General features: G+C 47.6%; 1 protein-coding gene across 2 annotated transcripts in view; it reads left to right on the forward strand.

The window, feature by feature from the left end:
• LOC121359445 (ubiquitin-conjugating enzyme E2 variant 1) overlaps positions 1–12,854 on the forward strand; it is a 12,941-nt gene extending 87 nt beyond the window's left edge. The window contains exons 2-4 of one of the 2 annotated variants that reach the window (XM_041478389.1): positions 8,696–8,844; positions 10,876–11,001; positions 11,294–12,854. In XM_041478389.1, the coding sequence (XP_041334323.1) occupies positions 8,696–8,844; positions 10,876–11,001; positions 11,294–11,440 (422 nt within the window). In that variant the 3' untranslated portion in view covers positions 11,441–12,854. Of the gene's footprint in view, positions 1–8,595; positions 8,845–10,875; positions 11,002–11,293 lie in introns of those variants that run through there. The other variant, XM_041478388.1, reaches the window with a different exon arrangement.
• Positions 12,855–13,118: the final 264 nt, after the last annotated feature.

Genomic DNA, 13,118 nt, shown 5'->3' on the forward strand with positions numbered 1-13,118 from the left:
CGGGCCCTGCGGGACTCGCGCGCGGAGCCGGGCCGGGCGGGCCGCAGCCCTGGCGGGGCCGGGCCCGGCCGCCCTCGGGCTCTTCTCCCGCCCTGCTGCTCTCCTGGCCGCTTCCGTGGCCAGGGCTGACCCCGGCGCTCTCGCGTCCGTAGTCCCCGGGCTGTGGCCGCAGTTAGGTGGCTGAAGTCGGGCTCTCTGGACGGCTTTTGGCTGGTAGCGCTCTGCTCCGCGGGAGCGTGCAGCTCCCGTGTCAGCGCCTGTGTGCTCCCAGCAGGCAGCGAATTTTCTGTTCCCCTCAAACCCGCTCCACGCCAGCTTTAAGCAGTTGCACACACTCTCCCTTTGCATTTATCATCACATGTTAAACAGAAATACTGCAACTAGATTTGGAGTGAGGTTTTTTTCTGTTGACATCCGCTAATAAACTTCAACAGATCGAGGAAATCAGAGTCACTTCTGTTGAGGCAGTTTCATTTTCCTGTTTTCCCAGTCCGTGGAGGGTTTCACATGTGCCTCTATAGTGCTTGTTTCCCAACTGCACCCTCCAAAGTGTGACTGTGCTCACCAGAACGTGGCTGGTGGGGATATAGTAGAAGTGTTTTGGAGTTCTTTTTGTACAGATGGCTCTCTGTCAATGACCACTCAGATTTTAAGGATAACTATCACAATGCACATAATTCATATTAATTAATAAAAACTCGATTAAGTGCAGTGGTTGCTGTCCTGAGAATTGTGTTACAGGCCTTTGAACGTGTGAGGTGTTGAGTAAAGACACAGGAGCTGGAGCTTGGAGGAAAGGACCCTTCTTCCCCTGTTAGGTCACGTTCTCCTGCCTGCTCTGCCTTCTCAGTGGTCCTTTCAAGCTGCTGACTTTGCATTTTGTCTTTGGCTGGAGGAACGAGGCAAATGCTTTCCCTTTCGAGCCGGGGCAGCTCCGTGAGAGAACGGTTATGTGCTCGTGGAGGGGCACACGGGGCAGGGCTGGGCTGCAGGGACAGCCTTGGGGACAGGCTGTTGTTCCCCGGCACCTGCTGGCCACGTTGTGTCTGGTGCATTGTTCCCGATGTCCCCTGGGCTGGTGACAGCTGTCTCGTGTCCCCAGTGCTGGGAGCAGGGCCCCAGCGTGCAGTGTGGCTGCTGGGGCTGGCTGCAGAGGCGTGCTGCAGGAGTGCTGCATGTCTGCAGTGAGCCCAGAACTCGGGCTGGGCAGCTCTGTGGCTGGGATTGCAGCTCATGGGCTGCCCTCAGAGCGCCCTGCAGTGCTGGGGAAGGACACAGATCCCTGTGCTGGTGGCAAGGGCAGTGCCCGGGTGCTGGCAGTGGCACTGCAGGCTCTGTGGTCCCTGTGCCCTGCAGGGAAGGCAGGGGACAGCTCTCTGTCCATGCTGACCCCTCGCTGGGGGCTGGGAATGTGCCTCAGTACTGCCTTCACTCATCTGGGGAGCACAGTTTGCTGAAACTTGATTTGTGGAGTCTTAATGTGTTCCTGTTTGTCTGTAAAGCACTGGAATGTATGTGATACCTTGAGGTCATGGTGGTTTAGCAACAGAGCCTAAACACTTACTGAAGATGGAAAATGCTCATCTGTCTTCAAAAGCAGCACTGACCCAGAGGAAGAAGTGGTAACAAATGTCCCTGTAACCCAAAAAGTCATAGGGCTGGTCCTGGCAATTAGACAGGTAGACAGATTAGATATTTGTGTCTATTAAGCAGGTAGAAATTCTTAACAAGGGGACAAACCCACCCCTTGGCCTGGAAGGAGTGTTAGGATGTGGGGCTCTGAGAGAGGGGGATCCTGTGTTGCTGATGATGTGGCTTTCCCACACACCCCATTACTGTATGAATAAAAAGAAGGGGTTGGGTTTAATAAGGCTGTTCATAGGAGACTCCACTCCGTGTGTCCATCCTGCAGACTGAGGTGTCCTGCAGGAATGCTCAGCTGCCAGAGGTGATCCAGCAGGAATCCAGGGCTTCCTCAGAGGCTCCTGCCCTGCCTGGGCTGCAGTTACACGACAGGCCTTGCACATACTGCTGTCCTGCAGATTTGGGGTTTATAATGAGTCAAACCCAGCTGCAGGATGGTGTTTCTGTAACTTTCACCCTGGGAAAGGTTTAATGACCTCACTTAACCCACTTTCTCTCACAGTTCAGTGTAGTGTGTCTGTTGCAGGGCTGGGAGGCACTGTGTTTACCAACAGCCTGGAGGTGCTGAGTAGTGAAATGGTTTGCTCAGATCTAAGTTTTTCCAAGTCTGAGGAAGGTGGAGAACTGCAGAAGAACCAGTCCTTGGCTGTATGGCTGTGACAGTGCTGTTACATGTGGCTTAATGCTCCTAACAGAGGAGAGCACACGTTGGGTTAGTGCAGTGTATTGAAAGTGTCTGTTTCTAACCCTGAAATAACCCTGTAAACTCCAGGGCATGCTTGTGAGAAGCACAGGGGAGGGCAGTGGGAGTGTTGTACAGTACAGGTACACCTGGCTCCCTGGAGTGACAGCAGTCATCCTCATCCCAAAGGAAGCACTGCCAGACCAAGGGCTCTGGGACTGTAGGTGAAAGACTCAAGGGTAGGGGAAAAGTAACTGAAGAGAAAACACAAGACAAATTCTGTGTTCCTCAATAAGATGGGCTGTGAGAGCACGTGAAACAGTGCCAGAGGAGCTGATTGCAGAGCTTTGTGTACTGTAACAGGAGGATGTGGTTGATTGAATAGAAAGGCAAATAGTTCAACACTCCTACAAGATGATACTGAATTGAATATTTTCATCTTCAATGATATAAATAATATGTTTGAAAAGCAGCATTCTGACTGAGAGCAGTACTAATGAGTGTAGTAAATATGTAGACAGGTGAGGATCCTGGCAGGTGTAACACTGACAGATTTGGTGAGAGTGGGAAAGTTGGGTCTGTCAGGTTGTGAGGGTGCTGTTCAACCCCTGCAAGTGGAGCTGCACTTACTGATGGTTTGTGCCCTGTCCCCCTGGGTGTGAGCTGGGCCTGTGCCTGTGCCTGTACCTGGGGCTGTGTGACCCTGCCTGTGCCTGTACCTGGGGCAGTGTGACCCTGCCTGTGCCTTCACCTGGGGCTGTGTGACCCTGCCTGTGCCTGTACCTGGGGCTGTGTGACTGTGCCTGTGCCTTCACCTGGGGCTGTGTGACCCTGCCTGTACCTGTGCCTGGGGCTGTGTGACCCTGCCTGTGCCTGTACCTGGGGCTGTGTGACCCTGCCTGTGCCTGTGCCTGGGGCTGTGTGACCCTGCCTGTGCCTGGGGCTGTGTGACCCTGCCTGTGCCTGTACCTGGGGGCCTCAGACTGATGTTTTAGTGACCTCTTTCCAAGGAACCTGCCTAAATGATTGAAAGGTAGAGCCAGTGCTGAAGCTTGCACAGAACAGAAAACACTTCAGATTGTTGAAGTGCACAGGAAGTTATTTTTGTGTCTGCAAAATATCTCAGTACCTGCCTGCATCATCAGAGTGGAAATTGTGACTGCAGAGACAATGCAAGAAATCCAAAGTTCCTGTCTCCTGAAAGCTTTTGTGACAATTGCTGAAAGCCTTTTATTTGGTTTTAAGTATTCCATCACTTCAGTAACTTTATATACCATTGTGACAAGGAATGGCTTGTGTATTTTTGACAGTCTCAGTGCTGCAGGGATAGGCTGTCCAATTCATTATCTGCAGTCAATGCAAAGGCATGACACACAGACTGGAAAGGATGTAATTAAGGCTGAATATCAGATACCCAGAAACAAGCAACAGAAAGCACTTTAATGTATTGAGCAACAGAGGTGTTTAAAGCTGTTGGATTTCAGCTCACTTGAGTTACAGTAAATCAGGAACTAGTATAGAAAGCAGAGTTTAAATTGTCCAGAAAGGCCAGTTTAAGTTGCTTGTTACAGTGAAGATGTGGAAAAACCTTCAGTAAAAGACAGTTCCTCTCCTTGGAGCCCCATTTTCTGGGTGCGTTGCTGAGGTGTGCTGTGCCCTGTGTCTGTGCTTTAGTCCTGAAGAGAAATGCCTGTAATTGGGTCTCACTTTGGAAAGGAGAGAGGAACAGGTTGTTGAAGTTTTTGAGGTGTGTTTTTCGTTCTACTGCCACTGATCAGAAGGACTGGAGGGGAGGATCTCCCCCCAGAGGCACGTGGCCTGCCTGGTTTCACAGTGCTGTTCTCAGCTTCACAAGGTGTCTGGATGTGAAATTGCTTTGGCTATGTAACTGAGGAAAATGGAGATGAAAAGTGTAGTCCGTGAGTAAGACGAGAAAAATCTCAGCCTGATAAGATCACTCTTAAAGTTGTTGCAAGACACATTCAGCTGTGTATCTGTATCTTTAGTAGTGCTGCATGAAAAGGTAAATCTGAGCGTGCTTTAAGATCTTTAAAAGTCCAGGCTGGCAGGTAACTGTCATTCAGGATAATTCTGTTCTTCCTTTAGTGAGATTCTGCCCAGGTCAGACTCCTTTTGTCCCCACTTGAGTGTGGCTGTGCCTTGCGACTCAGGTGTACAAACAGCTGGGTTGTGAGGTGCCAGGGAGGGTTCTGACAAGGAGAACAGAAGGTCCTGGTTTGGGTGAAGGCTGAAGAGGATGTCACAAGGTCACACAGCTTCGTAACTGCAGCTCTGAGCTCCATGAGTACAGTCTGGTTCAGTTCTCCTCTCTGGTTGCCATGAAATTATTTCCTTAACGTTTTGTGGCTGGTGAACTCGTGGGTGGGGTTGAGGCTTCTCAAATAAATACCCGTTGCTGAAAGGTGTTCTTTGAGAAGGACTGTTCAGACCTGTCACTGGAGAGCTCACCTAGCCAATACAGTTATGATTTAGCTTTCACTGGTTTGCTGTTGTGATTAGTAGTGACTATTTCCTTTTGCTCTGAAATCGGTTTTCAGTTTCATTTCTGGGAGTATTTCTGTGAGGTTAGGCAAGCTGCAAGGGAAGCAGTTACTGAGATATTACTATATTTATGTTTCAAATGAAGCTGCTATTTGAGAGTCATCTTGAACTATAGTGAAGGCTAAATTAAAATGCATAACTGAAAGTACTTTAGACAAGCTGATTACTTTTTAATTGCCTCTCACTTTATTTAGGCTTTCTTGTGTTAAATGAAGGGTTCTTAGAAAAACAGGTTGGTTACTGCCAGGGAAGTCTCCATTGCTACACTGAGAGGGTTTTGCAGGGTATTTATTGGGGGGTGGGAGGAGGAAACCCCAGAGACTCCTGGTGCTGTCAGGGGGCACAGGACATCTGCTGACTCTGCAGCTGCCGTGCTCCAGCATGGACATCATTTGGCAAATTCTGTGTGTGCCTAGGACAGATCTGGCCACTTTCTAGGAATCTTGGTGGACAGCAAACACAGTGGTGATGTGTTTGTGTGTGATCACAAGTGACAAAGTTCATGTGAGGTTTGGGTCCCAGCAGGATGTGGCAGCAGACCATGAGTGCTCCAGGCCCCTGCAAATGAGGAGGAGATGGGGTTGCCTTAATGGCCTGGTGCATCTTTCCAGACTGACCAGAAGGATGAATCTGGTCTTTATTCTGCCTTGCTTAAGGGAAGTTTATTTATATAAAGCATTTATGGTCGTATTGGCATAATATTTTATATGAATGTATGTGATTCTCTTTCTGTTGAATGAATTTCCTGAGAATGTGTCAGGGAGGGAGCTGAATTGGTACCTTCTGTGGTAGCTGAGGTGATGGTCCTTCATGTTACACCCTGAGCTTTAGAACAGGGGTAACACATGTTAGGAAAGCAGCAATGCTGTGTGACAGGGTCATCTCTTGTAAAATTACCAGTTATCTGCCATGATCATTTTCTTTTCCTTGAAGTGCATAAAGCTCAAATCTGTGTCCTTCCCTTTGGGCACCCCCTTGCCATGATGGCCCTGCAGAGCTCCCAGGGAGCAGTTCCTGAGGCATGAACACTCATTGCTGTGAGATTTCCGTGCGGCAGGAATCGCTGCGGTGTGACTCGCCAGCTCTCTGGAGACCTCACACTTGCCAAAGAACTCTGAAATCCTGTGTGACTCTTTTATGGCTCTGATTCATGCTGGATTCATGCTGAATCAGAGCAGCTGTATCTGGGGAGAGCTCAGCAATTAAGTTGCCTTCTCTTCCCGTAAGGTTGTAAAGCCAAGCCCAGCTCTGGGTAGCAAATGTCAGAACTAAGGCTGCCTTTCAGTCTTGGTTGTGGCTGCTCAAATATGTATGTGGTGATGTCATTTTTAATTACACGCTCACTTAAAGATTCCTGCCTGGCTCAGTGAACAGGGTGTGATGCTCAGAGGGATCACTCAGACTTGATGCTCAGAGGAAGGGTGGACAGGCAATATTTTTTGTTTTCTTCTTTGCTCTGTGGCCTGTGTCTGCCCCAAAGCTGATTCCTCCTGGGTTATTTAGCTTGGTCCCAGTAAATACCTGTAAACTGTCTTTGCACCACTGATAACTATGAAGTGATGTTATTAAGGAGTGAGGCACAGACTGAGGTGATACTTGTTAAGTATTGTGATGTTGTGGTGTGGAAGTGAGAGCATTTTTTGGCATTCATGTGACTCATTCCAGGCAGGTCTTCCCCTGGCTCCAGCTGATGGCTGCTTGGGCTGGGGTTCTAACAACAACCTCAGGGTTTCCTCTGTGGCATCCCCTGCCTGGGCCCCCTCCAGAAGGACCTTCTGTTTGCCCTTCTGCCCTGGCCCTTTTTCCCCAGGGCACCAGCAGGCAGGGCTGGGCCCAGACACAGTTCAGCTGTGAGTCATTCCCCATCAGCAGCTCTCCCGTGCATCCACTGCAGCAAAAATAGGGAAATAGGTGAGGAGTGTGCAAGCAGAGCTTGCACCTTGTCCTTCAGCTCGTGCTCCGTGTCTTGTGTCCCCCAGCTCTCTTATCCCGGGTGCTGGGGCCGGGCTGCTCTGCCTCCCCAAACCACAGCACGGACAGCGCTGGGAGCAGGATTGCAAACGGGTGGCTCGTCTCTCATGGCTCACGTGTGCCTTGCAGACTCGAGCCCTCGTGTGTCTGGGGCACACAGGATACACCCTGCATAACTTAAAAGATTTTGTGGGAGAGTAAATGCTGGAGTTTGTCGTGCAGGGGACGTGACAGTGGTGCCCAGGAGGTCCTGTTGCCACCCAGGGTCTGGGGCTCGGGCAGTCTCGTGGCAGTGGCTTTACTAGCCCCAAGTGACTCATTTCCTTTCACAGCCAAAGAGTTGTGTTGCTCAGCAGCCATGGAAACAGCAGGGTCTGGCTGGGAGGGGATTTGGCAGGGGGCTGTGCCCAGCAGCCCCCGGACGGGAGGTCTGCTTCTGCCAGTACAGGTCTGGTGTCTCTGGCACTGCTCTGCTGGGGGAGTTCCTGTGCTGCTGCTGCAGCTGTGACTGAGCCCTGCTGCCCAGCGTGTTCTTGGATATATCACATGAGATGTGTACCCACTTGCTTTAGTCATTTGCTGGTTTGGTTTCATTGATGCATGCTTTGTAGTGAATGAAATTTGGACACCTCTGATTATGCAGCAAAATCATCTCTGCCATTAAGTTTCCTTAGGTCATTAATATATTTAAAGGAAAGTTTAAAACTACCAGATGTTCTGTATTTTGCCCGTGGCCAAGGAGTGCTCCATGGGCTGCAGATGGATCTCTGGTTCCCCAGGGCCATCTCTGCCCATCCTTCACTGACCTGGTGTCTGCACAACTGTTCCTTGGCATAGTCTCACTCCTCTCTCCAGCTGCTCCTGTGCAGTAACTTTGTCCCTTCCCAACCACTTTATCCCAGCAGTGCTGATGTCCTGGGCCTTGGCCAGCAGTGGATCCATCCAGGAGCTGCCCAGGATTGGCTCCAGCACGCAAGGGGGGAGCTTCCAGCAGCTTCTGACGGGAGGCAGCCCTGTAGCCCCCCACCACTAAAAACTGGCACACAGACCCCAGGCTGAGGAGCAGCAGTGGGCTCGAGGGCAGCTCTGCTCTGGGGTGCAGACACCTTGGAGAGCAGTGAAACCCACTGTGGCCTGAGTTCAGGGTCCTCCTTCACCACGGGCTGTGCGTGTGACCTTGGCTGTGTCACCAAAGCTCTCTGTGCCATTGTTTTCTGTTAATGCCATGGGGAGAAGGAAATCTCCCTGTTTTGCTTCTCTTTTGAGGAGAAATGTGCCAGCAGTTACAAAGTGCTGAAATTCCTTGGTGGTGGAGGTCACAAGTACAAAGGATGCTATTGCTGCTGACAAAGCCCACTTCAATTAACTTCAGATTAACCTACTAATGTTATGAAAGAGTTTTATTTGCTTTGAAAGGTATTTTTAAAGCTCTGAGTGAGTCAACTGCTGTCAAGCGTCTCATGGTGTCATTGTGTAGAAACTTGTAAATTTTTACACTATAAATCATATAGACAAGTGCTAATTAGAGCTCCATAATACTGTGTCTACCTTTGAGGGAACAGAGATTTCCTTTCATTTTACTGCGTGCCATAACATGTGGCCTGTCAGCCTTCTGGAATGTTTATTTGGGGATACCTTGATTCTGCTTGTAAAACCCAAGCTAAATATGGGAATAGCTTTTTTGTAACGTTGAAATATTGTCACTCAAAAAGTGGTATTTTCATGGTTTTGCCCAAAATGTGATCTGTAAAATGACCAAAACTATCAGGGAAATTACTCTAGCTGTTTCTTCTTTACAAGATTTCTCAACGGAATATATTCTTCTGATTGTTTCAGGAGTAAAAGTTCCTCGTAATTTTCGTCTTTTGGAAGAACTTGAAGAAGGTCAGAAGGGAGTAGGGGATGGAACAGTTAGCTGGGGCCTTGAAGATGATGAAGATATGACACTTACGAGATGGACAGGAATGATTATTGGGCCTCCAAGAGTAAGTATCCACTTAAATACTAAAATAGTACTGTTACATTTTTTCCCCATCTCCTAACCTCACCACTGAAGTCAAAAATAAACAAAAGGCAAATGAGCAAAAAAAAAACACTTTAAGAAATGATTTATGTTGAAGTTCTTTGTAATAATGGGTTTCATGTGTCTATATGGCTTTTTGCTTATAATTTGAAACATTTTGGTGCCTTTCCCTGGTTAGTTCTGTTACTTGTCTGCTTTATATTTGCAGATTCAGTAAGACATAAATTTTGAGATCCCAGAATTCTAACGTCCTGTACCCTTGAATCCAGCAAGGTCCAGAATGCCTCAGCTGGTGAGGTTCCAAATGGAGCTGCTCAGGTGCCAGGGGATGCTCTGTGCTGGTTTTTCTGCTGTTCCTGTTCAGTTTATGGGGTGCTGTTTATTGCAGCAGTACTGATGAGCTCTTGTACAATTTCAGCTGACTGAGGAAACTCAAATTTTACTGTTTTCAGTCTCTTCTCTGAATGTCCTCTCCCAAAGCAGCATCTAATAATGCAGCTGGTTTTTGTGGGAATATTGTTGTGCTCTCTTTTCCCCCCCAGCCCTACTAAACTGTGGGTTTACACTCTAGTAGTGATCCTGGGGACTTAATTGTGTGTCGAATGTGTGCTTGTGTTCTAAAACCAGAACTTGTCTGTTGTCTCCAGTTTCACTGTTCTGTTTCCTTAATATCCTTTGATGGAGTGCAGGTAGCCAATTCTCCTCCCTGCAATAGCAGATGTCTTCTACATCTGGCCTCAGGATCATTTCTCAGTGATTCCAGGGGTCATTACATGAAAATCTTTACAGACCTTTAATCATGTTCCTGCTCTGTTCCCATTCTGTCAGTTCCCTCACACACAGTGAGGCTGTACAAGAGGGTGTGTTAAGAAGGCATTATACATGCAGTGTTTCCTGTCTCACCCAGAAGTGTTGTTTACTTTTGTCTGCCTTTGCTAATCTCTCCCCAGTCACGAGCATTTCATTTGTTTATGATGTACCCAAATTGTTTTCTAGAACAGCATTTGATTATAGAACATTAGGAGAGTGCTAATGAGCCTGCATTAAGGCTGTGAAGAAAGCTCACTGTGTGCCTAGGGTTTATGGAAAATTTAAACAACCTTGAAATCTAATTTAGAAAATTAAATAGGAATTGAAATGTGCAAACAGGAGCGTGCAGCCTTGCCAGCAGTGATGGAAGTTTGCAGTTCTTGTCGTGCTGCAAACCAAGGCTGCAGGACCATCACAGCAGAGGAGTCAGCTCTGCCTCTCCTGCTTTTCTGACACACTTAGGAGTATAGATCTTCTTGCCAAGTATGTTGTGACTTCTTTTGAGCTTCTTGCTTGAAGGCAGCAGATTGTATTGGGAGAGATCCCGGGGACTTGCAGCCAGTCCTGTTTGCTGTCCTCCTTTTAACACTGCTCATTCAGTAATTCCCATTTTGGTTCTTAGTAGGATGTGGAAATACTGGCTGGGGACAAAAGCTGAGTCCTGTTTCCCTCTGGGTGGAAAGCAGTCAGGCTTGCAGCAGGTGGGAGGATGTTGTGCTGGATTCCAGTGGGAAAAAGGAGCAGCTGTGCAGAGCTGGAGCTCCTGTGTGCTGCTGCCCCGAGTTGTCTGGGTGTGGCATTGCCAGGCTGTGAGCGGTGTCCCACAGCCAGGAGTCACCTTGCTGGCACTGTTCAAGACAGTGGCACTGTCAGAGCTTCAGCTGACCTGCAGGTGCTCTGTGCTGGCTGTGCACAGCTCCCTGTGTGCGGGTGTTCCACAGAGCCCTGCGTGGAGCTCAGGGCTGTTCCCTGCTCCCTGCACCAAGACCGGCAGAATTATTACCCTGGAGGAGCATTTGGTACTCTGAATATTATAAATGACCTCAAAACAGGGAGCCAGCACAGTATCTACGTGGCTGCCCACGCTTTTGGTACTTGCCATGTTCCTAAAGTAGCCACTGCTTTAACCAAATGCTTATTGAACTGCCTGATGTAATTGTTTCCTCCTTTCTTTTCCCCTCAGACAATTTATGAAAACAGAATATACAGCCTTAAAATAGAATGTGGGCCTAAGTATCCAGAAGCACCTCCATTTGTAAGATTTGTAACAAAAATTAATATGAATGGAGTAAATAGTTCTAATGGAGTGGTAAGTTTTTTGCTTTTATTCATTTTAATGTTGGGGTTTTTTTGTGCAGCTCCAATGCTTTGTTTATACTTGTGGCTTGCTTAGCTCCTCATTTTTTGTGGTGCCCTTTGTTGGAGAAGGAAAGGGGGTAGAAGGGAAGTGGACAAGTGGAGATTTATTATGCTTTTAGGAAAACACTTGATGTTGATTTCTCCCACTCAGATTTCATGGGGGATCTTTAGCTGGGGGTGGGGGGAGTTTCGTGTAACCAGTGCACCAATTCTGACAGGAATGGTTTTTTTGTCTGTTTTAGGTGGACCCCAGAGCCATATCAGTCCTAGCAAAATGGCAGAATTCTTATAGTATCAAAGTTGTTCTGCAAGAGCTTCGGCGTCTAATGATGTCTAAAGAAAATATGAAACTTCCTCAGCCACCTGAAGGACAATGTTACAGCAATTAATTAAAAAAAAAACAAAACCAACATGCCCCCCCTTATTCAATTTAAGCTGTCTTCATTTTCCACAGTAGTAAATTTTCTAGATGCATCTTGTAGACCTCAAAATACTGGAAAGGAAGTTCCCATTCAAAGGAAGTTTTTCTTGAGATACTGTAAATGATACTAATTTTTTTTTTTTTTCATTTGAAATATAAGTTGTGCTATAACAAATAATCCTGTCGTGTAACCACTGTCCACATAGCTGAACTTCTGGTATCAGGAAAAGTCTATTTAAATTTATTACTGTCAAGACCAGTGTGGCACATCCAACCTAACTGTGAAAGGATCCATCCCACAATCACCTTGCTGTGTGTCTGGCCTGGGTTATTTTTTTCTTTCTCTGTCTTTTGCAATAGAGTCGAAGCTCAGGGCTATTTATTAGAGTAGACACAAAGGTTTTTGCTTCCAGTACTACACTGGGCTGTATGGACTACTACTGGGGATGTGTGCTAACCTCAGTCATCCCTCCCTTTGTGCTCGCTCTAGTAAAGGCTGAATGTGACTGTGGTCGTTTTTGGGTTTTTATTATTTTTTTAAATGCCCTGATAATCTGGGGCAAGCTTTCCTTCTTTCCTTTGGCCAAGGCATAGATTGTATTTCTCTTCCTGGTCTCCCTCACCAGTGACGTGATCTTTGGGTGAGGGATTCAGGGTTCTTTTTATCTCTTCCCTCTTCCCCTCTTTTTAGTGGGGGTGCTGCTTTCTTTTTGCCCCTCTTGGTGACTCTTCTCACCCCTGGCCCAGGGGTGAGCATCGGGGCAATAACTTGACCTGTTCCCTCCTGCTTATCATTTTGGTTTTGCAACAAATTTAGTCTTCACCAGCCTGGGAAACAAGAGTATCTGTTCTGCTGGCAAGCGTGGGTTTCCCTTCCCTGCAGCACCGCTGCCACACCGCCAAGCTGGCCACGGCCGTGCTCTTAGATAGGCTTTGACGTGGGGAAAAGAGCAGTAATTTACCAGGATTGCCCAAACCTTCTGCTGCCAAACTTCAGTGGGGGAGACTCTGCACAGAGAGATTCTGAACGCGCTCCAGGTACCCTCAAATCGCTGTGTTTTGGTGCTTTGGATTGACCCAAGAATGTCAATTAACAAAATGTTGCACTTGCGTTTGCCCCTTCTAAAGATGTGACAACCACAGACAAATCAAATCCGGGTGGTAGATTTTATTAGGGTTCTGTAAGTCTTAGAAATCTCTTCAGTGAAGATTTTGGGGAAGCGGTGGCACAGCAGATTAAGGACTTTGATTGGCTTTGCATCCTGGCAAATCACTGCCTTTTCTGGTTTACTCTTCCGGACCACTAACTGCTGCAATGTGGATGCAAGCTTACAGGAAACCAACCTAGTGTGTCCTAAGTTTTATGAAAAATTCAGTGTTTGTGTAAAAAAAAAAAAAAAAAAAAAAAAAAAAAAAAAAAGAAAAAAAAAAAAAAAAAAAAAAAATGTATGTGTCTATGTGTATGTGTATGTGTGTGTGTATGTGTGTCTGTCTGTGTGTGTGTGTGTCTGTCTGTGTGTGTCTGTGTGTGCATGCGGGGCTGTGCCGCTGTGCGGGCGTTCGCTCGCTGGGGGAGCGCCAGCTCCTCTGTGAGAGGGAATTGTTAATAAAGACTAACGGCCGTTTGCTTCTTGGTGTGGTGGAAT

The sequence above is a fragment of the Pyrgilauda ruficollis genome, unplaced genomic scaffold (assembly GCF_017590135.1).
Source record: "Pyrgilauda ruficollis isolate IOZ18807 unplaced genomic scaffold, ASM1759013v1 scaffold45, whole genome shotgun sequence".
NCBI classification, from domain to species: domain Eukaryota; kingdom Metazoa; phylum Chordata; class Aves; order Passeriformes; family Passeridae; genus Pyrgilauda; species Pyrgilauda ruficollis.